The sequence below is a fragment of the Ambystoma mexicanum genome, chromosome 3p, assembly GCF_040938575.1.
Source record: "Ambystoma mexicanum isolate Mex_15411 chromosome 3p, UKY_AmexF1_1, whole genome shotgun sequence".
Lineage (NCBI taxonomy): Eukaryota > Metazoa > Chordata > Amphibia > Caudata > Ambystomatidae > Ambystoma > Ambystoma mexicanum.
The window spans coordinates 704,483,636-704,507,305 of NC_090925.1; the positions used below are offsets into that span (position 1 = coordinate 704,483,636).

The 23,670-nt window shown below is 54.2% G+C and overlaps 1 protein-coding gene across 1 annotated transcript in view; it reads left to right on the forward strand.

Moving 5' to 3' along the window:
- The first annotated feature begins 389 nt into the window (after positions 1–389).
- Positions 390–23,670, forward strand: part of F12 (coagulation factor XII) — a 379,673-nt gene continuing 356,392 nt past the window's right edge. The window contains exon 1 of the mRNA XM_069651529.1: positions 390–465. Coding sequence (XP_069507630.1) covers positions 406–465 — 60 coding nt within the window. The 5' untranslated portion in view covers positions 390–405. The remainder of the gene's footprint in view (positions 466–23,670) is intronic.

Sequence of the window (23,670 nt, forward strand, 5' to 3'; positions counted from 1 at the left end):
GCAGGGACAGGTCACGCCTCACGCCTCCCACCCCGTGTGAAGCCGCATAAGTCAATAACCTCGGTACTACTTGTGGCTACAGAGAAGCCTGGGATTAGTTCAGGGCCTTATACAGCCTCGCCAGTCCAGACAGTGGTGTCCTATATCAAGGGTTCACCCGGGGGTTCGCCTCTTCACTGGGCTTGGGCGACAGAGCACTGAACTCGTCCTTGGTGAATGTCGACATACACTCACTTTGCTACACGCTGGGACTTCGGGATCCCCAATGAGAACAGTTAAGAATCGCCCACGTCTGTTCCACTACGGGGTAGGACTTTGCCCCCTGTCCACCGGTCCCCCTATGTTTACTCTTCTCATGGTGCAAGGGTTGGCTTGGCCTGGGCAGCGAGCGGTTCACAGCTCACCATGGAGTGCGTGAGGCTGCTACTGCTCGCAGTCTTCCTGCACCCGCAAGTCACCAGACCGGTATGTCCTCTGGCATTGCAGCCAATATTAAGACTGTTTATTCCTGGGGAGGGGAGGTGGGCGGGAGTCTAAGGCAGCTGGCTTGTTTGACATGTGCATGAAGTTGACCAGGCTGTTCTTAGGACTTTTCAGTAGTTGTAAAACTGGTTAGTCTTCTAGACAAAGAGACTTTTTCTCTCCTGTGGATCGACTTAGCAAACAGTCGCCTTTCAGCCCTGTTCAGCATGTTGCAGCCTTTCCCCTGCAGGCGGTACTGCATCCACTGGGCATTCAAATAAGGAGCTGTGCATTGAATTCAATGCCTGGTAAATAAGTCTGATTGCAGCTGTGCAATTCATTCTCAAGCAACTCCTGTTCTGCAAGATGGCCGCCCAATCGTCCTCATCCAGCTGGAGGCCACCACAGGGATTCAATACGTCATCTGGCTGCCACTTCTCCTTCTTGGGTCCCCACAGAAACACTTCAAACAGTGGCTCTGTTGGCGGAGTGGGCATTTACAGATTTATATTTTAAAGAGGGGTCCGACCACCCTTGAAAAGATCACATCTTCCAACAGTTTTGCTGAAGCCACCAGCCCTAGATTTCGACCCCCCTCCTCTACTCGAAAATAGTTGGAGAAGGTGATCTGCACCCAGACAGAAATGTGCTTGAAGTTTTCTGGCTTTGCAGCGGGGGTTGGGGGGGGCTGCAACCTTTGGACTGCAACTCCCATCAGCCCTACTCAGTATAGTAAATCCTGAGGGGCCATGGGAGCCATAGTCCAAAACATCTGGGGAACAGTAGGTTGCTGACCTCTGAATGTCAGTCCTCATTAGTGTTAATGGTTCCCATAGCTACAGACTGGAGTTATATGTGGGATAAAGTAACTTCAACCTTATGTGATAAGGATATTGCAAGTCACAGAGGAGTTCTGTGACCAAACAGAGCATCAAGGGGATGATCGCTCAGGGGCAAAGTGCTCGCCTTGGAAGCAAGACGAGATGGTGCAACACAGGTCCGAATCCCGTGTCTGTGCTTAGAAACCTCTGGGTATTAAGCACGTTTTAAATTTACAATTACAACTCCGAGGTAGCGCATGGCCACACACGCTTTGTCACCCCTTTTAACACTTAGCTTCTTGCTTAATATATTGCAAGAGATATTGTTGTTGCTGATAAATATGATCATTGTAGCATCTGTTTGCGTTAAATACATATTATGCAGCTTCTACTGTGTCTTTCAGAAAAATAGTATAAGCAGTTTAATAAAATGTATCTAAAAGCAATTGTATGTACATTTACAGGCCGATTCATGGAATAAATGTGCGCCGAAAATCCCGGGGCAGAGGGGCCAATACGTGCGCTGCGCCTAAAATCAGCGCAAAGCGCAGGGAAACCAGCGCACGTCGATTCATGGAAGTCCCTGCGCAAGAAAAGCAGAGGACGTGCGCGGAAAAAACGCGCGGCGCAGGCCGGCGCACAGGTCAACCAACGTCGTGCGCCACGGCCACTGCGCCATCACTCCGAGCGCAGCGCACAGCTCTAAAGTAGGCGGGACACAGGGCGGGACACTCGGAATGGGGAATAAAATGGGGCACAACACTCGGAATGGGGAAGAATGTGGGCGGCACGGGGAAAGTTAAGGAGGCAAGTGCGCGGAACGCCCACACGCTCGCATACAACACGTATTCATGGAATAGAATAGGGCAAAAAAGCGCACGCTCAAAGCAGCGCACAGGCACAAACAGGCACAAACACGACCGCCACAAGAAAGCAGGCGGTAGCGTCTCTGCGCCTGCAAGAAATGTGCGCTAAAAGGTGCGCCAACAAATAGCACCTATATACAGACATGATCAATGTCCAATACTGTGGCCCTCCAGGACAAATGACGTACAAAGGCGTACCCACAAACACAGACACGCGCAGAGAGAAAAAATAAACGTGTGCGTGCATACCGGGGTGCGCGGTAAGTTGCACACGCGATATGGCCGGGTACGTGGATTTCAGGGGTGCGCGGGAAGTTCCACACGCGATATGGCAGGGTACGTGGATTACAGGGGTGCGCGGGAAGTTCCACACGCGACATGGCAGGGAACGTGGATTTCAGGGGTGCGCGGGAAGTTCCACACGCGATATGGCCGGCTACGTGGATTGCAGGGGTGCGCGGGAAGTTCCACACGCGATATGGCAGGGTACGTGGATTGCAGGGGTGCGCGGGAAGTTCCACACGCGAAATGGCAGGGAACGTGGATTTCAGGGGTGCGCGGGAAGTTCCACACGCGATATGGCCGGCTACGTGGATTGCAGGGGTGCGCGGGAAGTTACACACGCGATATGGCAGGGTACGTGGATTTCAGGGGTGCGCGGGAAGTTGCACACGCGAAATGGCCGGCTACGTGGATTTCAGGGGTGCGCGGGAAGTTCCACACGCGATATGGCCGGCTACGTGGATTCCAGGGGTGCGCGGGAAGTTCCACACGCGATATGGCAGGGTACGTGGATTCCAGGGGTGCGCGGGAAGTTCCACACGCGAAATGGCCGGCTACGTGGATTTCAGGGGTGCGCGGGAAGTTCAACACGCGATATGGCAGGGAACGTGGATTTCAGGGGTGCGCGGGAAGTTCAACACACGATATGGCAGGGTACGTGGATTGCAGGGGTGCGCGGGAAGTTCCACACGCGAAATGGCCGGCTACGTGGATTACAGGGGTGCGCGGGAAGTTCCACACGCGATATGGCAGGGTACGTGGATTCCAGGGGTGCGCGGGAAGTTCCACACGCGAAATGGCCGGCTACGTGGATTACAGGGGTGCGCGGGAAGTTCCACACGCGAAATGGCAGGGAACGTGGATTTCAGGGGTGCGCGGGAAGTTCCACACGCGATATGGCCGGCTACGTGGATTGCAGGGGTGCGCGGGAAGTTCCACACGCGATATGGCCGGCTACGTGGATTCCAGGGGTGCGCGGGAAGTTCCACACGCGATATGGCAGGGTACATGGATTCCAGGGGTGCGCGGGAAGTTCCACACGCGAAATGGCCGGCTACGTGGATTTCAGGGGTGCGCGGGAAGTTCAACACGCGATATGGCAGGGAACGTGGATTTCAGGGGTGCGCGGGAAGTTCAACACGCGATATGGCAGGGTACGTGGATTGCAGGGGTGCGCGGGAAGTTCCACACGCGAAATGGCCGGCTACGTGGATTACAGGGGTGCGCGGGAAGTTCCACACGCGATATGGCAGGGTACGTGGATTCCAGGGGTGCGCGGGAAGTTCCACACGCGAAATGGCCGGCTACGTGGATTACAGGGGTGCGCGGGAAGTTCCACACGCGAAATGGCAGGGAACGTGGATTTCAGGGGTGCGCGGGAAGTTCCACACGCGATATGGCCGGCTACGTGGATTGCAGGGGTGCGCGGGAAGTTCCACACGCGATATGGCCGGCTACGTGGATTCCAGGGGTGCGCGGGAAGTTCCACACGCGATATGGCAGGGTATGTGGATTCCAGGGGTGCGCGGGAAGTTCCACACGCGAAATGGCCGGCTACGTGGATTTCAGGGGTGCGCGGGAAGTTCATCACGCGATATGGCAGGGAACGTGGATTTCAGGGGTGCGCGGGAAGTTCAACACGCGATATGGCAGGGAACGTGGATTTCAGGGGTGCGCGGGAAGTTCAACACGCGATATGGCAGGGTACGTGGATTGCAGGGGTGCGCGGGAAGTTCCACACGCGAAATGGCCGGCTACGTGGATTACAGGGGTGCGCGGGAAGTTCAACACGCGATATGGCAGGGAACGTGGATTTCAGGGGTGCGCGGGAAGTTCCACACGCGATATGGCCGGCTACGTGGATTGCAGGGGTGCGCGGGAAGTTCCACACGCGAATTGGCTGTGTGCTCCCAGGCATTACCTGTACACCCTCCACGGCCCCTGCAGGCAGCACACACAACAGGGAACTACCCTGCACACCTGCTCATGTCTCCCACCACCCCCACCCCCCATCCACCAGGGACACCCTCCACCAGGCCCCCACCCATGTCTCCCACCACCCCCACCCCCAGCACTGTGGGGAACCTGCCAGCAGGCCCCCACCCATGTCCAACCCATGTCTCCCACCACCCCCAACCCCCCATCCACCAGGGGCACCCTCCACCAGGCCCCCACCCATGTCTCCCACCACCCCCAACCCCCCATCCACCAGGGACACCCTCCACCAGGCCCCCACCCATGTCTCCCACCACCCCCACCCCCAGCACTGTGGGGAACCTGCCAGCAGGCCCCCACCCATGTCCAACCCATGTCTCCCACCACCCCCAACCCCCCATCCACCAGGGGCACCCTCCACCAGGCCCCCACCCATGTCTCCCACCACCCCCAACCCCCCATCCACCAGGGACACCCTCCACCAGGCCCCCACCCATGTCTCCCACCACCCCCAGCACTGTGGGGAACCTGCCAGCAGGCCCCCACCCATGTCCAACCCATGTCTCCCACCACCCCCACCCCCCATCCACCAGGGACACCCTCCACCAGGCCCCCACCCATGTCTCCCACCACCCCCAACCCCCCATCCACCAGGGACACCCTCCACCAGGCCCCCACCCATGTCTCCCACCACCCCCAGCACTGTGGGGAACCTGCCAGCAGGCCCCCACCCATGTCCAACCCATGTCTCCCACCACCCCCAACCCCCATCCACCAGGGACACCCTCCACCAGGCCCCCACCCATGTCTCCCACCACCCCCAACCCCCATCCACCAGGGACACCCTCCACCAGGCCCCCACCCATGTCTCCCACCACCCCCAACCCCCCATCCACCAGGGGCACCCTCCACCAGGCCCCCACCCATGTCTCCCACCACCCCCACCCCCAGCACTGTGGGGAACCTGCCAGCAGGCCCCCACCCATGTCCAACCCATGTCTCCCACCACCCCCAACCCCCCATCCACCAGGGACACCCTCCACCAGGCCCCCACCCATGTCCCCCTGGCCCCTGGTCCTGACGATACACAATAATGGCAGTAATGGCAAGCATACCCAGCACAAACACCCAGGCAAGGATTGCATGCACCCACATAGTGAATGCAATCACATGACACAACCCCAAAGGCAAGTATGCAAAAGAACACATGTCCGCCACACACACATACACAATGGGTGCAAGTGAATGTCAAAACCCATATCATGACATGTAAGAAACCAAAGAAAAAATGACACAAGTGTAAGATAATATAAAAATGTATTAAATAAAAAAATAAGTAAACTAATACAACTATCTGGCAAAGCAAATAAAAGGTCCATGTCCGGGAACAAAAATGAGAAACCAAAAAACAAAGGATAGAAAAATCAATAGATTATGTCCAAAGCAAACACATGTAGCATGAAATCAAAGAAAAACCATTACGACATGGTGTAAACAATATGAAATTAAAAAAATGTATCTCCCAAAAAATAACAATATATACAGGAATGTTCAAGGGTCCATGAGCCCAACACCACTAATGAAACCTAATACTAACTAAGTTAAAAAATATGTACAAAAAAGTGGCCATTGTCCAAGCGGTCCAAAATAATAAAAATAAATAAAGGAAACCTAGCACTAACTAACTAAAAAACTATATACAAAGGCAGCGGGCTAGTCCTGCGGCTCACTTGGTGATGCTGGCCAGGGCATCCTCGAACTCCATGTCAATGTCCTGGAGGCGGGACTCAGTCCTGGCCCCGAGGTCTCGCAGGGACAACCCCATGTGCTCACCAAATTCCCTGCGAGCCTCCTCGAGGCACTCAGCCCGCCTCAATGCCTGATGCATGGAGATCTCCGCCCTGGCCATGGCGAGCCGCTCCTCTTCCGCCCGCTGCCGCTCCGCACCTATCCGCTGGCCAAACTCCTCCCACACGGAACACACCGCCATGCCAGGGTTGCCCTGCCCTCCGGCCGATGTCTGCCCCTCTGATCTTGATGGCCCTGAGCCATGATGCCTCCCACGTCGAGCCCGCTGCTGCCTCCGACGCCACTGCCTCTGCCAGCACGACGGCATCCAGGCTGATGGTAACCACCGACGCCGTCGTGCACGTGCCCTGCCCGATGATTCCGGCACATCTTCCATCTGCTGGGGTCCACTTGCTGTGTCGTCCACCCCTGCTGGACCTCCGACTCCCAACTGCGGCAGGGATGGGATCCCCACCGAGCTGGCTGCATTGGTCGGGGCAGGTCCACAGGGGGCCATGGTGGCATCTGGGCCGGAAGACGGCAAGGAGAACGACCGGTGGATAGCCTGCACAGAGGAGGAGAGGGCCGTCAGATTGGCCAACACATGCAGGAACCCCCCGAACATGGCCGATCCCAATTGGGCCACGTCGGCACGGTGCACTTCGTGATGACGTGCGTGCTCCTCCCGGGAAGCACGCACGGCATCACGAATCACAGCCGTGCGCATCGCGACCCCAATCAGGACCTGCTCCACGCGGCCAGGGGTTCCCACGGCCGCAGGTGGAGGGGAGTCAGTTGACATGGACATCCCCTCTACCTGCGGACGGGCCTGGGACGGGGCATCCCTGCTGGTGCATGGTGGTGCACTCACAGGGTCAGGGACAGCGACATGCACAGGCACCTCCACGGTGACCTGTGCTGCCTCCTGCCCCTGGCCCTGGACTGCACCACTTGCACCAGCAGGGATGCTCCCACCAGGCCCCATGTGTGCACCAGTGTCGGCCTCCTCCTCCTCTGTGCAAACCACCAACCTGGATGGCTCCTCACCGTCTCCCGCCGTAGCAGGCCCCTGTGGGGGCTCACCCACCCCTTCCGCTGCAGCCGTGGGGGCATCCCCGCCGCCTTGCTCCACAGCGCCGTCTCCGCCCTCTTCTTCACTAGCCGCTGCGTAGAGGGAGACAAAGGACACAAGCATCAGGCTACTGTACAATGGTCCCCTAGACAGGAAGCAATAGCAGATGAGCACCCCTGTCAAAGTACACTTCCATCATGTCCCTCCACAACACATGGGTCATTCCAGGCAAAACACACACAGTAACAGGCATGGTGCATGCCATGCACATTTCCATGCATGTCCAATTGACTCTTGAAACATTCAATGATATGTAACTCACATGCATCATGGCTCATGCATATCACATGCACACACTTCACCTCAGTCACATCCATCTGGCCCCAATCACACCGAACACAGGCAAAACAAGGGGAAGTTGGGTGCGTCACTGAATCTGTGCATTGTCACACACATGTGTCATGCATCCATGGCATGCACAAGTCACAGACATGCAGGTCAGGCACACAGACATGACTACCATATATGTACCTGGCATCAGCACCCATCCTTCACCCCCATCCATGTCCAGGTACAGAGACTGGCATGCTCTCATGTCCCAAATCTGCATAGTGCTCCCCATGCCGCATTTCAACACATGCAACAACCATGTGGGTCACACATCACTGGTCGCACATGCATTACCATGATGTCCCAGCACACATACATGCATACATGGCCCATGGCACACATACAGGCAAGTATCATAGAACCAGCACACCGCAACATGCACTGTCTCACACAGTGATGCTTGGACACTTACCGCTCAACTCCAGACGGGTCTCCCTCTCAAGGATCTGGGCGTGGAGCGCTGGGCGTACGCGTTCCAGGACCCTCTTCTGGATGGAACTCATGTGGCCCCGGCCCCCCTCCACGAGGCGCCGGGCCTTCACAAGGGTCCTGGACCTCAAGTCCTCCCAGCGCTTCTTGATCTTCAAGACGTTGCGGGTTGCCACCCCCTCCGCGTTGATGGCAACCACACAGTCGGCCCAGATCCTCTCCCGTCCTTCCTTGCTGGCGCGGGACGATCCAAAGAGGGCATCATACTGCCCCAGGACATGCTCCACCAGGACACCAACTTCGGTGGCAGTGAAGCTGGTGCCCCTCTGCCCCTCTGGCCTGGGGTTGCCACTGGTGCCAGATGTAGAAGTGCCCGACATGGCAACCCCAGAGGCAGGTGTGGGTGGGCAACTGGGTCCTGGGGCTGGGCTGTGGAGCGATGTAATCCCAGTTGGGAGTCTTCAGTTCCAGCAGGGGTGGACACAGCAACTGGACCCCTGCAGATGGCTGATGTGCAGGCACCAAATGGCAGGGCACGGTGGCAGCAGGCAGGCAGGCAGGCAGGCAGCAGCAGATAGCACGTGGGAGGCTGCTCAGGGCACTGGGGGGGCAGTAACTCGGCCTTCGGGGCAGGAGCGGGTTGTTCCGTGTGTTTTCGGGTGGCCAGCTTGATACGGAGTGATTTGGCACGTGAAATTCCTGCACGTCAGCGTGAAATCCGAGGAAAGGCCCTTAGCGCGTAAGTGCGTCAGCACGCATACGCGATTCTATTGGACCAGAGTCCCTCATCGCGTAAGCGCGTCTGACGTGATCCGCACGGGCGTTCCCCACTCAGCACGTGAAGACGGAGCACACGCGGAAATACTGCACGTCAGAGTGTCATCGCGTGTAATTGGCCAAAAGTGCGCGTACACGCCATTGGCCTATGTACGTGTATTTCATCGCGTGTAATTGGCCAAAAGTGCGCGTACACGCCATTGGCCTATGTACGTGTATTTCAGGGGTGCGCGGCCACTTACACAAGCAAGTACGTCAGCGCACCTGTATGCCTGCTGCGTGGGAATTTCCACACGCGATTGGAGTGGGAACTCGATTCCAGGGGTGCGAGGCTCACACGCTCGCCTACAACACGCGCAAGGCATTAATTTGCGCACTTTTCAATAAACAAGCCAGATGCCAGGATGAACATACCGTTCCTAGCAGCAGTGGCAGTGGGCTACCAAAGGAGGAGGAGGAGGAGAGTCGGGGCCAGAATATTCACACCCAGAACCAGCCTATTCGGGATGCCTGATGACCAGGTGTATGGGAGGTACAGGTTTCCAGCACACATCATACTGGACCTGGTCAGTGAGTGGGAGGATGACCTCACATCACCCACCCTGTGCTCCCAAGCACTCAGCCCCCTGCAGAAGGTCCTGAATGTACTGCACTTCTTGGCCACTGGATCCTTTCAGCGGACAAGTGCCATAGTGGGTGGGGTGTCACAGGCCACGCAGTCACGCTGCCTACACCAGGTCTTGAACATCATCACTGCACGGCCATCAGTCCGCAGGCACATATATCTCCCCAGGACTCATGCAGAAAGGCGGACGTGCATCCAGGAATTCTATGGTGTGGCTCAATTCCCCAAAGTGCTTGGTGCAATTGACTGCACACATGTGGCTCTACGTCCACCCAGGGCAACAGAGCACATCTATAGAAACCGCAAGCACTGGCATTCCATCAACGTGCAAGTTGTATGCAATGCCAAGGGAATAATCACATCAGTATATGCCAACTATCCAGGGTCCACCCACGACAGCTTCATCTACAGAATGTCTACCCTATGCCGGGACCTAGAGGCTGGACAGCATGGAGATACATGGCTGCTTGGTGAGCATGAATGCCACTGCACATGCATGCATGTCAGATACTGGGTCATGACACAACACCACTAATGATACCCATCAGCACCTCCACAGGGGACAGTGCCTACCCTATCAGCCCCCACATGATGACCCCAATACGGAACCCCACCACGCCACCCCAGGTAAGGTACAACACAGCCCACATTGCAACACGGGGCATAGTGGAGCGCACATTCGGAGTGCTCAAGTCACGCTTTCGCTCCCTTGACCGTTCTGGTGGGCAGCTGTTATATGCTCCCCGAATAGTGTGCAGGATCATAGTGGCAGCATGTGTCCTGCACAACGTTGCAACACGCCGGGGCCTGCCCGTGGACATGGTGGTGCCCCCACATCCACAACCACATGCACGCCCGCTGCGCATGGGAGGGGAAAGGGCACGGGGGGAGGCAGCCCGTACGCAACTGGTGGCCAACTTCTTCACCTAGGAATCACAGTGCTGGCTAGTGCACACTGCTCTGGCACATACCATCTGACAATCAATGATGACACTACCTGACAATATCTGAAATTTACTTGAGAATAAACTGTCAGATACACATCAGCCTGAGATTGTTAACATGGAAGTGTCAATATGTGTGCACCCCTAGCTACACATACACCAGCAATGCATCACAACGCAAAGACACAACTCCATCAATCTAATATGCATTGCCACAGGCGATTCACTACATGACAACATTGCCATGTCACCCATTCCCTTCACAGTCCCGCCACTGAGGACACCATGTCATGGTATGTGACAGCAAACAAACTGGCCATCACAACATGACACCAGTGTCACAAATAGCAGTGCCCCAAATGGAACATAGCCGCACTTGAGCAGCTAACGGACCTGGAGCCACTACTACACACCTGTGTAAGAGTAATTTCAATCAAATTACACACCAACCCACCCTGAAGCCCACCCAAACAAGACACAATGCATGTAATCAATGGTAGTCTCATTACCTGATTCTGCTGGTATGTCCTCACCGTCCAGATGTACAGTGATGGCGCCATGCAAAAGTGTCAGTGCACATCTACCGACATGTAGTCTGACTCCAGAGAGTATGCCCTTGTGAAGATCTGTGTGAAATACCTGCAAAACATGAGCAACATATGTAAGTAGAGGCACATATCAAACCATCATGCATAGTTAGGTGCAACAACAATGAACACTATGAATGTCTACACAGTATTGACTATGGACTGGCCAACAGCTCATGGGAGTCCAATGTCACCGTGTAATTTGATGTCACTTGGGCACACCCTTTGCAAGCCCATGGAAACGGAAGCAGGAGGGGTGTGGATGTCTGCTACCCAAGCATCGAAACCAAACTCAGGACAAGCCTGCATGTGCCCAGCCACAATACAGTGTATGCCCAGGTACCCACACAAGGCAACACTCTTGCAAAATAAAAATAAAATAGAGAAAAAATGGCCATGAAAGGGCCGGCGGGGGGGGGGGGGCCACCTATGAGGTCCGAGGACAGGATGCACGCCACAATCCACCTGTGTGGATCATGGGAAACGAAAACACCCCATAGGCTCGTGGCCCACACGGCTACTCTGTTGTGGGAGATGAGTCGCTATGGCTCTGGCCAGACCCTGCAGCTGACTCTGGAGGTGGGGGAGCTGCCTCAGAAGATGGTGTGACAATGGGAGGCAGCCCACGCAAAGCACGAGTTTGCTCCTCCATGGCTGCAAGCAGGCGGGTCTGGTAGTTCTGGTTCTGGGTTATAATCATGCGGAGGTCCCCATGCAGTAACTCCCGGGATGACCTGACCTCCGCACGAGTTGCCTGCATCTCGGCCGTGAGCGTCCGTGTCAGACGCTCCAGCTGCTCCTCTGTCCTTCTATGGGATGAAGCCTCAAGCTCTAACAGGGTCGACCTGAGGTGACGGAGTTCTTCCCTCAGGCCTTCCCTGTGGCGCTGGGACTCCATGGAAAGTGATTCCCGCAGAGTCGCCAGTGCCGCCCGCCTGTCCATGTTGGACGCCAACATATCCTCCCTGTGTGCCTGGCAGATGGACTCTGTAGCCTGCTCCAGTCGCTCCATCAGCCTTTCTGGGGGGACAATGGAAGTGGCCACCCTATCCATGGCCTGTGCAATCATCTCGGATGATGCTGCCTGTTGGGTGGCCATACCGTAGATGGATTGCTCCCAAACGGTATTGCCAGGTGGCATACGGCCACCACGTTGACGGGCACCACACCTGCCTGGGGCAAGGCGGACTGCGCCTTGCTGTGCCGGCAAGGCCTCAGGCTGCAGGACTGCATTCCCTCTCTGATCTGCAGCCCCAGGAACAGGATCAGAGATTGGGTGGTGTGGCCCTGCATCCGTAACCACCGGAGGCTGATCTGCCGACACTGACATCCCCATTGAGGGCAATGGCCTGGCTGCAGGTGGGTCGGACAGAGGAGATTCTCTCCCAAGAACACTCACCTGCGACTGCACATAGGTGTCATCCTCCGAGTCTACACCTGAATACTGCTCGGGGGAGGAACCCCCAGAGACACCCCTCGACAGCACGGCCTGCAGCACTTGTGGGTTTTCACCCACAAACACACCACGTCCCTCACTTGTGGTAGGTCGGCCCGGGTTGCCCTCCTGGGACGGCTCAACCACCACATCCCCAGCATCAACAAGTGCTTCGTCCCCTGCAAAGACATGAAAGAGAAAAATGGAAACAGGCATTAGCACCATGGCATGCAACAAGGGCTGATGAACAACAGAGGCAGTAGTTCTACGACACATGTCCCACATGACTGGGAGACCTCCTATGCATTCACCATCACTGGGTCTGTAGGGGAGGCTCAGGGCATACAATGTACAGATTGGAGAGCAACGCCTGCTCACCATGCTGCCTAGCACTGCCATCACACATTGGCCGGTGATTGCCATGTCAAAGGCACATGCCATCACACACATGGCATGTGACATAGCCACCAAGTGAAGAGGGAGAGGAGGGCGAGTTTTTTGGATTTCAACCACTCTGGTCCTGACATTGCATCGTCACTTCAATAAGTATACATGTTGTACATGGATCTGCTAGTCCAAATAGGCCACGATGCACAGTGCCTTGTCTACATCAACAAAATGCAGTAAACAATGTGATTCCACCTCCCCATCACCTGTAAAGGATTCATATTGCATTCGTGAAGCACCGGTCCAGAAATGTATGAACGTACAGCGGAGCACTGAGGGGTGGTGGGGCAGAAGGGGATGCCAGTCAACAATCCTACTGGTGCTGGTGTCATTCATGTCACGCAATTGCAGGGGTGGGTGGCACAATGAAGTGCAAGGGGAAGTGGCGGCTGGAAGTGCTGTACAAGGTAAGTAGGACTTGACGTCAAGGGCAGATGGTGTTAGGCGCAGACAAGTGCTGGGGGGGTGGCCTATAGGGGTACAGAGTCAATCATGCAGTGCTGTGGGCTCGGAGGGGACAGGGGAGGTACACACTGCATCTGGCTCGGCAAGGTCCTTGCAGATTTCTATGTGTCCTGCAGAGTTGTCACATGCCGCAGATATGTGCCCTTGGATTGGGGATCTCATCTTGGTGAAAAGGGTGAGGCGCTATTGCCTTTGGAGCATGTGGCAGGCCAGTTTGCCAGAGGATGGCCATGATGCAGGACATTCCCTCTCTGCCACCCGGCACCTGTGGTTTGGGTTCACAAGATCCGAGTCATGCCAGGACTCTGCATTGGCATGGGGCTTCAGACAGGTGGTCATGACCGTGGCAAAGACATCCAGTGTACCTGACATGGAGTGGAGCATGGAGTGTGCCCTGTCAGGATGGGAGTGAGCCTAAGGGGGAGCTGGATGGGGGGGAGATTTTGGCAGCATGAGCCTCGACTGACACACACTTCATGGGTCGGAATACCAAGAAGGTGTGTGACAGTGGTGAGGGTGGCTTTGCCTGTGGGGTGGTGAGGGTGAGCTGGGAGGAGAGGAGAATGTGATCACTCCAGGAGAGAGGAGTGCAGAGATGGACGGAGAGGGGAAAGTCAGATGAGATCAGAGCATCAAGAGTGTGCCCTGCAGAATGAGTAGGGACAGACGGGAGTCTAGAGGGTGAGAGGGAGTTGCTGAGGTCACAGAAAGGTCACGTGGGGGCGTCAACAAGCATGCAGGTGGATGCGTACAGCACCAAGGATGAGGATTTCTGTGTCTGGGGACATGAGTGAGGAGGAGAGGTGAGGACACTCAGAAAGGAAGTAGTACATTTGACCAGTTTTCCCAGACACAGTACGCACTGTTTGAGAATGTCAAGGTGTGGTGGAGAGAGACGTCACACAAGCCATTCCAGAGTGGAGTAGGTCTAAGTAGGAGTGACAGTGGCAGGAATACCCTCAGGGAAGCCAAGGGCACACCCCCCCTGCACAGTAGTGGCGGGCCAAGGAGAGGGTCTCCTGAACATCAGGTAGGAGTGTGTGAAGGATGCAGACAGAGCTGGCCGTCAGACATGTTTCCATGAGACCAAGGATGTCAAGGTGCATAACCTCATGTAAGTGACAGATATCGGAGGAATGCCTGATGCAGCCGCAGTGAAAGGAGTGTAATTGTGGAGGAGGTTGACAGCCTTGTAGGACTTACGGGGAGTGCTAGAGATCAGGGGTGCAGCATGTGTAGGAGTTGGAGTGGGAGGCGGAGAAGGTTCATGGGAGGGTGCAGGGAGGCAGTGCAGGATTGATGAGGAGAGAGGAGGGGGGACAGCAGGAGAGGTAAGGAAGTTGATGAGATGTGGGTAGCATTTCTCAAGGAGATTGAGGTTGGCCTAAGGGCCTTGGACTGGGACGCTCCCATTACCATGCACATCAATAGTGGCCTCTGAGGATTGGAAGGAGGCCAGGAGTACACCCCAATGGGTCCCACCATTGATGGTGGAAGAGGAGCAAGGAGAGAGGACAGGGACCATGTGAAGGGTCTATGGGACAGGCAAAGGCATGTATGAGCAGATGTCAGTGAGAGTTAGCTTTGAGTAGGCTCAGATGCACTGGTCAGCAATAGGGTGGGTCGCATTGGAGGGCAGGGTGCCCTCATTTGACTTTTGGCAAGCAGGTGTCGTGAGTAGGGCACGATGGTCTGAACTGTAGAAGTCATGGAAGATAGACCATGAAGAGCAGCATGGAGTGTGAGGGAATGGGGCTCGAAACCAGACGGTACCAAAGCCCACAGGTAGGAGGTGGATGTCAAGGCAACATCCACAGTATGACAGCATGTTGGTTGGCATTTATATACAGAGGACGCATTAGCATGTGGTATCATTGCATGTCAGGCATGTGAAGATGAAACTTGAATGGCTGGGGGAAAGTATAGGAATGGTATGTAAGACATCAGATGAATAGACAGGGGAGTATGAGCAACAATGTAGTGACAAAATGACAATTCAAGGGCAACTTCCATGGTGTCGGGCCATATGTGCACTGTTGCCAGTAGGGATAGTGCTGTGGGCAGATGGTGTTGCACTGAACATACTGGATGGGGCACATGGGTGCCACTATCAACTCTGCCACACACCCCCTTGACAGGCACCCAACATGAATGCTTCACACACACACCATGCACATGGATAATACACACATGCATGTGCACTCACCGGATGATGCCTCGTAATCAGGGAGGTCTCCCACACCTTGGAGTTGTCCCTCGGTGACGTAGGATCCAGCTACGGACTCGTGTGGTGTGAGTTCTATTTCCTGTGCTGGGGACCCACCTCCAGTCACCAAGGTTGCGGCATGACTTGAGGCCAGCTTATCCTTTGCCCTGCGCTTAAGGTCATTCCAGCGCTTCTGGCAATCACTAGCTGTGCGCCTCACTACTCCAAGGGCACTTATTCTGTCAGCAATGGTCTGCCAGTGTGCCTGGCGTCTGGCATGTGTGGTCTTGGACCCTGCAACGATGACCATTTCCCTATCATGATCTGACACATACTGAACAAGTGCATTCAGTTCGGCGTCTGTGAAGCTTGGCTTCCTTGATGGGCCGGACTGTGCAGCCGTGCCTGGTGCATCAGCCTGTGCCGGACGTGCACTCTTCCTCTTGCGCTTGGAAGGGGGTGGGGATCCAGAGTGTCCTACGCCGCTGTGGACACTAGGGGCAGGAGCCGTGGTGGACTCAGTACTGGGTGTGTGGGATTGCCCACTCAGCATGGGAGTAGGTGCAGGCATTGGGGGTAGTGGGATGGGGTCAGGCCTGATCTGAGGTGCATGAACTAGGACCGACACAGTCTTGGCAGGGTGTATGAGAGGTGGGGTGGATGGAGCCACACCCTGGCTACGGGGGCCAGCAGATGACCTATCTGGCATAGATGCGCGTGCCCTGATGACACCAATGTGCACCGGTGCACGTGCAGTGGACCTGCTGACCTGGGTGTCAGCGATGGGATCACCCTCGGACAGGTCTGGTGCCACAATGGCCTGGTCCGACAAGGGCTGATCAGGGTTGGTATCAGCCACATGACTCTCAACTGGGGGGGGGGGGGCATGGGTGTCCCTGACTGGTCCTCCAGACTGGGGGGGGACAGGGGCACCCTGCAAGTCACAACCACGTCCCCTAGTGGATCCTCCACGGCCACCACGTGTGGCTCGGCCACCTTTGCCACCCTTACGGCTTGCACGCCTCCCAACCATGGCACTGATGGTATTGTGCGTATGGGAGTCGGTGTGCACAATTGTCCTGGGCAATTGGGTGTCAAAGGGGTTGGGTACCAGATGGTATTCGTACCCTAGTGCAGTGGCAAGGCTATATGACACCCCTGGGGAAAGATGACGGGTCACGCAACGCACAGGCACCCCAAAAAAGTTAAGGAACGTGCACAATACCCCTCCTAGACCACGTGTGCTGATGGAAAACCCTGCACTACGCTGTGGCATCCAGTAACACAATGAACGTATGCGTGTCACACGCAGCCTAGAATGACCTCTGAAGGGGTAGGCTACACACGGGGCAAGCACAGAAGTTAGATACGTGCGTGACTCACCGTCTGCCAGGTAAAAGAGCGTGAAAAATGAGCGCGTTTGGTTGGCAACACCCCCGCCAAAAGAAGATGTGTACGCTGTCTGAGGAGACAGGACAACAGTAGAAGGGGACACTGTTTGAGGGAACAGGCCCAGGTAAACCAGTACTAGAGGAAAAAGAGAAAAAGCTGTCAGAGGTAACAGGGAGTACGAACTGGAAACGCCGTGAAGTCAATCGCGTGTGAAACGACAAGAAGTACAGAATTCACCCACTCGCTCTCCACGAAAAGCACGTACAAGGAAATGGTGTTCAACACTACCTTTTATACAGGCCCACACGTACAGCGTCACTTACGGCGTGTACGTGCTTGGCCCATGTTCACCAATCACACGCTTTGTCACTTCTGCGTGTGGATCCTTTTTCACCAATCACACGCTTTGACACTCCTGCGTGTAGCTCACTTTTCACCAATCACACGCTTTGTCACTCCTGCGTGTGGATCCGTTTTCACCAATCACACGCTTTGACACTCCTGCGTGTAGCTCACTTTTCACCAATCACACGCTTTGTCACTCCTGCGTGTAGATCCTTTTTCACCAATCACACGCTTTGACACTGCACGTGCAGGTAACTATTGACGCACATATGCTGGGGACGGCTTTTAACGCGATTCGCTGAGTGTGGGGTTTTCACGTGCAAAATCACTCCCTATCAGGCTGTCCACGCGTTCAAACACGAAAGTCCACGCTCCTGGCCAGGAGGCCAAATTAAAGTCCCCCAGAGCCCTGAGCACGCTCCCACCTGCCATCTGCTGCTGCCTGACTGCCTGCTGGCCACGTGCCCCACAGTGCTGGTGGGTGGGGGTGGTGGGAGACATGGGTGGGGGCCTGGTGGAGGGTGCCCCTGGTGGATGGGGGGTGGGGGTGGTGGGAGACATGGGTGGGGGCCTGATGGCAGGTGCCCCTGCACTGCTGGGGGGTGGGGGTGGTGGGAGACATGGGTGGGGGCCTGGTGGAGGGTGCCCCTGGTGGATGGGGGTGCAGGGGGACATGATCAGGTGTGCAGGGTAGTCCACTGTTTTGTGGGCTGCCTGCAGGGGCCGTGGAGGGTGTACAGGGTACACCTGTGAGGGCCCACCCAGCCTATTCGCGTGTGATGATTCCCGCGTACCCCTGTGATACACGTTCCCTGGCCTATCGCGTGTTCTACTTCACGCGTCCCCCTGTAATACACGTTCCCTGGCCAATCGCGTGTTGAACTTCCCGCTACCCCTGTAATACACGCACCCTGGCTGTTCGCGTGTGATAATTCCCGCGTACCCCTGTCATACACGTTCCCTGGCCTATCGCGTGTTCTACTTCACGCGTACCCCTGTCATACACGTACCCTGGCCAATCGCGTGTTGGACTTCCCGCTACCCCTGTGATACACGCACCCTGGCTGTTCGCGTGTGATAATTCCCGCGTACCCCTGTAATACACGTTCCCTGGCCTATCGCGTGTTCTACTTCACGCGTACCCCTGTAATACACGTACCCTGGCCAATCGCGTGTTGGACTTCCCGCTACCCCTGTAATACACGCACCCTGGCTGTTCGCGTGTGATGATTCCCGCGTACCCCTGTAATACACGTTCCCTGGCCTATCGCGTGTTCTACTTCACGCGTACCCCTGTAATACACGTACCCTGGCTGTTCGCGTGTGGTGATTCCCGCGTACCCCTGTAATACACGTTCCCTGGCCTATCGCGTGTTCTACTTCACGCGTACCCCTGTAATACACGCACCCTGGCTGTTCGCGTGTGGTGATTCCCGCGTACCCCTGTAATACACGTTCCCTGGCCTATCGCGTGTTCTACTTCACGCGTACCCCTGTAATACACGCACCCTGGCTGTTCGCGTGTGGTGATTCCCGCGTACCCCTGTAATTCACGTTCCCTGCCTAGTCGCGTGTAGTACTTCCCGCGTACTCATGATTTGAAGATTGCCCGCTTTGCTTTCCTTGTTTGCCTGCCCTGTGAAGTGGTCCAGGGTTAGCGCAGCCCTTAGCGATGATTTAGCGATTTTGATGGCTTTTCCTTGCGTGAGGGCGTTCTTGGGGGCGTTACTGGCGCTGCTGCAGGCTCGCTGCGATTCTCTGCGCCACGGCTGGTTTGGGAGCTTGAAATCCATGAATACGCTGTGCGCGGAAATCTGTTTTAGCGCACGTGCCTGGCGCAGACTATCGCAGGCGCACGCTGTGCGCCAGCCGCGTGCGCTACTTGTGCGCTGGATTCTATGAATTAGCCTGTTTGTCTTTCAATTGTTACACTTCAGAATTGCACAAAATAAACCTACGACCATAAACAGTTCCTTTAAGTTAATGGCTGGAAAGTATCATAGAAAGCAATTTTACAAGCCAGGAATTTTTGAAACTTGTCCGGCTTTAATTAATTGCTGCCGTGACATCTGGTATTCTGCCTGCTCTGTGCTGCCTCAAGCAGTAGGTATTGCAACGTCACAACTGAAGCATAATAACGTAATAACTGATCACAGAGCAGTAGTGATGTCATTTTCTCATATACAGTCAGTTTCCGTTATGCCACTATGAAACAGTTCATCAGCAATATCCTCAAGTGAAATAAGAGGAGGAGGTAGTAAAGCATCTATTTTATTTATTTATTGTTGGCGTGTTAGGCGCTTATACAGCAAATACATTCTGTTGCAAAGCACCCACAGGGCAACCGGGAGGGAACATGGGATAGCAGTGCAATTAAAATTGACAAAAAATACAGTGGGGGAAGGGACAGCTGAACCTACTATGCCTTGAGAGTATTCAGAACGGGCAAGTGCAGCAAGGAAGAGGGCAATGGGGTAGGTGCTGGGGTGTCTGTGCTCGAAGGTGAGCCACAGGTGAAGTGCAAGTTAGGCTAAGTGCTATGCCGCCAGGAACCGCGTTGGGTGGAAACGTCAGAGTCTCCAGTGCTTACGGTGTGCAGAGGCAAGTGCTGAAGGTAGACAGATGCTGGGGATATTCGGTGTGAGTTGTCAGGGGCCCCCAGGATGCATAAGGGTCGAAGACACCAATCACAGCCAGGGTCAGACTGGGCCAAGAAATAGGCCCGGTCACCCAAAAAAAAGTGGCCCATCCCTCGCCTCAAAGTGGCCCATCCCTCGCCTCACGACCCTTTACCTCTGATGACATCACCAGAAGTGATGTCCTTTGACCCCACAGTGACATCCCGGGAAGTGATGAAACACAACCTTTCACCCCTTGACAAAACAGGAAGTGGCATCAAATAGCATTGTCCCTAAGTACACTAAATTACTGTGAATCCAAGCAAACGTCCAAGGCCAACAAGATAGTTTGTTATTGTATAGCACTTACGCTTAAGCTCTCTTTTTTTATAGAAGAAATATGCATAGAATATCACCCAACCTGTGGTGGTACTCATTTATCGACCTTAGAAGGATGAAAGGCTTTTTGGGAAAAAAAAAAAAACAGCCCAGGCATGGCTAGAAACCGGCCCCCACTCCCCAGGGACGATTTCAGCCCAGCCACGGGCCGAAAGGCCGAGGGGCCAATCCGACCCTGATCACAGCAACTGTGAGATTAGCAGAGGAGGGAATAAAGGAAGGGGGAGGAAAAGAGGAAAGTCTTGAGGTGCTTTCGGAATTTCAGAAGGTCCTGCACAACACAGAGGGAGGGGGAGGTTGTTCCATCGGAGGGATCTAGCTGAGGAAAGCAAACAACCTCCTGCTCTCTGCTTAGTAAAACGATTTACGGTTTATGGTCATAATACCGAATTTTAAAATCTCGAAAAAATAAATCTCGAAACAAAAAGGCCGAAAAAAAAAGGTCGAATTTTTTTTATGACGTTTTTTATTCGAAATGGGGGGGTTCCCCCCCAAACCCCCTTTTTTTTTTTTTTTTTAACCATTTTTTTTTTAATCCCGGACCCCAAAATAAATATATAATTAAAAAAAAAATCGACTTTTTTTTCGGTCTTTTTTTTTCGACCTTATTGTTATTCGAGATTATTTTTTCGAGATTTTGACTGACCACCACGATTTACACATGGGGAGTTGGAGCCAGAGGAACGTAGAGGTCTAGAAGGAGAGTATTTTGTAAGAGAGAGTTGCAGATACCGTGGTCCCAGGCAGCTTTAGGGATGATGCAGAGGGATTTGAATTTGATCCATGCAGCAACCGGTTGCCAGTGGAGAATTTTTAGGGAAGGAGAGATGCGGTCCCTCGGCTTTAGGCCATGGATAAGTCTTGCTGCTCCATTCTGGATTAGCTGAAGGGGTCATAGAGTGGAAGAAGGTAGATTCAGGAGGAGGCTGTTGCAATAGTCAAGTCTAGAGATTACCAGGGCTCGGGAAACATTGAGCTTCTGGGGAAAAGTGAGAAAAAGGGAGGATTCCTTTGAGAAGGAAGAGTTGAAAGTGGGACTTCTTGGCAATGTCCTGAGTGTGAGGGAGGATGGAGTGAGAGGAGTCAAAGATGACGCCAAGGTTTCTGGCTTCAGAAGAAGTAGCAGGGGGAGAGCCCAAGGTGGGAAGCCAGAGAGAAGGGAAGAAGGAGGAAGCAGGGGTCCCAATTGGAAGGCTCTCCGTTTTGCTGGCATTCAGGCAGAGATTGTTGGAAGTGCACCAGACCTGGATGGGAGATAGGCAGTCAGGGATGACAGAAGGTGCGAGTGAGTCAGCAAGAAGTCTGAAAAAGAGTTGAGTGTAATCTGCATAACACTGGAAGTTGGGGGAGAAGGAGGAGATGAGGAGTGCCAGCTCAGCAAGGTAGATGTTAATGAACATGGGGCAGAGGCAAAGGCATTGCTAGGGGGAATGGGAGGGCTATAGCCCCCAATATTTTGGTTGTAGCCCTGGATAGAAGCTCAAGAGTTACAATCAAAAAGCTTGCTAGCCCTGAGTCCCGACAGCGCCAACATTAGCATAGCCCAGATCTCTCCCAGACCTAGCAACACTCCTGGGCAGAGGATATATCCCTGTGGGACACCACATGTGGAGAAGGAAGTAGGAGAGGAGAAGGTGACTTAGGAAGAGCAATCAGTTTGGAAAGAGGTCAGCCGTTCTAGTGCCCGAACCTAGATACCAAGGGTATTGTGTAGCTTTTGTATGAGTATGGAGTGGTTGACAGTGTCAACAGCAGAGGAGAGATCAAGTAGGATGTGCACAGCCGGGGAGTTAGAGTCCAGGGATTCAAGCAGTTCTTCACAGGTGTTCAGAAGAGCAGTTTCTGTGCCTCTGGATGCTGGGAATCCAGATTGATAATCATGTAAAAATTGTCAACATTTCAATTAAAACAAGTAATAAAAACAAATAATAATAATCGTGGAGACCACCGGCAAGCTCAGTGTGCAAGTTGATGTCGGCAATGCCAGCTTCTCCAGCAGTTACCCCAGGAAGGGGGCGATTGAAATAGGGCGGTAGTTGGATAGACAGATAGGGTCTGCTGAAGGTTTTTTCAGGAGCAGGCACACAAAGGAGTGCTTGAGGGAGGAGGCGAAAGGCGTCCTTGATGGTTCTGGACAAGCAGGAGGGGGAATCTGTTTGGAAGAAGCTGTCATAGAGCGGACAACTCTAGTAACTTCTTCAGGTGTGACGGGGTGAAGGAGGAGAAGGCAGAAGGAGGACAGTAAGTGGCCAAGGTAGGCAAAGGGTTGTGGGATGGGTTTGGCAGGCGAGTACCAAGGGTGTTCAGGATGTCCTGTGTTTTGGTGGCAAAGAGTATGGCCACTGTGTTGCAGGGGGCCTGGGAAGGAAGAGGGGAGGAGGAGATTGCGGAAGGGTTGGCTAGCTCCCTGCAGATTTTGAAAAGTTCAGCCATGTTATTGGATGCAGCAGATACCCATGCCTGAATGTGAGCCCATTTCCTGGAGAGTCTGTATTGCCTTTGGAGCAGGCGAGACACATTTTAGTAGAGGCGAGACACGTGTCTGTGCACAGGCAATTGAAAGACCAGCAAGCGGCCCCACCAGACCATAATGACCACGGGTTGGAAACAGCTTTGAAAAGGTTCAATTTTAGAGCTTTGTGAAATTCGGGGAAGTCGTTTACAAGTCTAGGTGAGAAGGGAGATAATTCCACTGGGCTACAGCTGAAGAGCATGCCAGTATAGTCTCAAGTGACTGTTGGCTTGCAAGAATGTAATGGTTTGGAAAGATATATAGGATTACGGCTGTCCTAGACATAAGTCTTGAGTTTATCCACTTTTGTTCCTCAGCCAATGGAATGCTGTTAGTTACACGCGTGCAGTGTTCAGTGTGCGTTTCAGTGTGCTTTTCAGTGTGAACATGAGTGGGTATAGAAATTCTAGGCTTTTTGCAGCTTACTCAATGCTATTGAGAGCAACTCTGTGTGTAAGGGTGTTGCAATACTTTAGTTATGAAAGTACCCTCGCAATGACCAAATCAAGCGTATGGGATAGCCGCAGAAGTGATAGAACACAGTATTGGTGTCTGCATTCATGTGTAAGGTATTAATTTAAAAACAGCATGTGATCAAGCGGGACCCCAAGATTTCAATGCCTTCTAAGATGAGGGCCTCGTTCATCGGGTCCAGTTGTAGGTGAGAAAAGGTGGACCACCGGGACCCAATAGCTGCAATTCTGTGTTTGACACATTGAGGTACAGCGAGCTGAGACATGTCACTTGCACCACCTTCCGATGGCTGTCGGTGAGTCCTCCCATACATTGAGATACAGCAGGGTTTCATAAGTATTTGTGTAAAATTCACTGCTGTGCAGTGTGGCCACATAGACATTGAATAGGACTGACGAG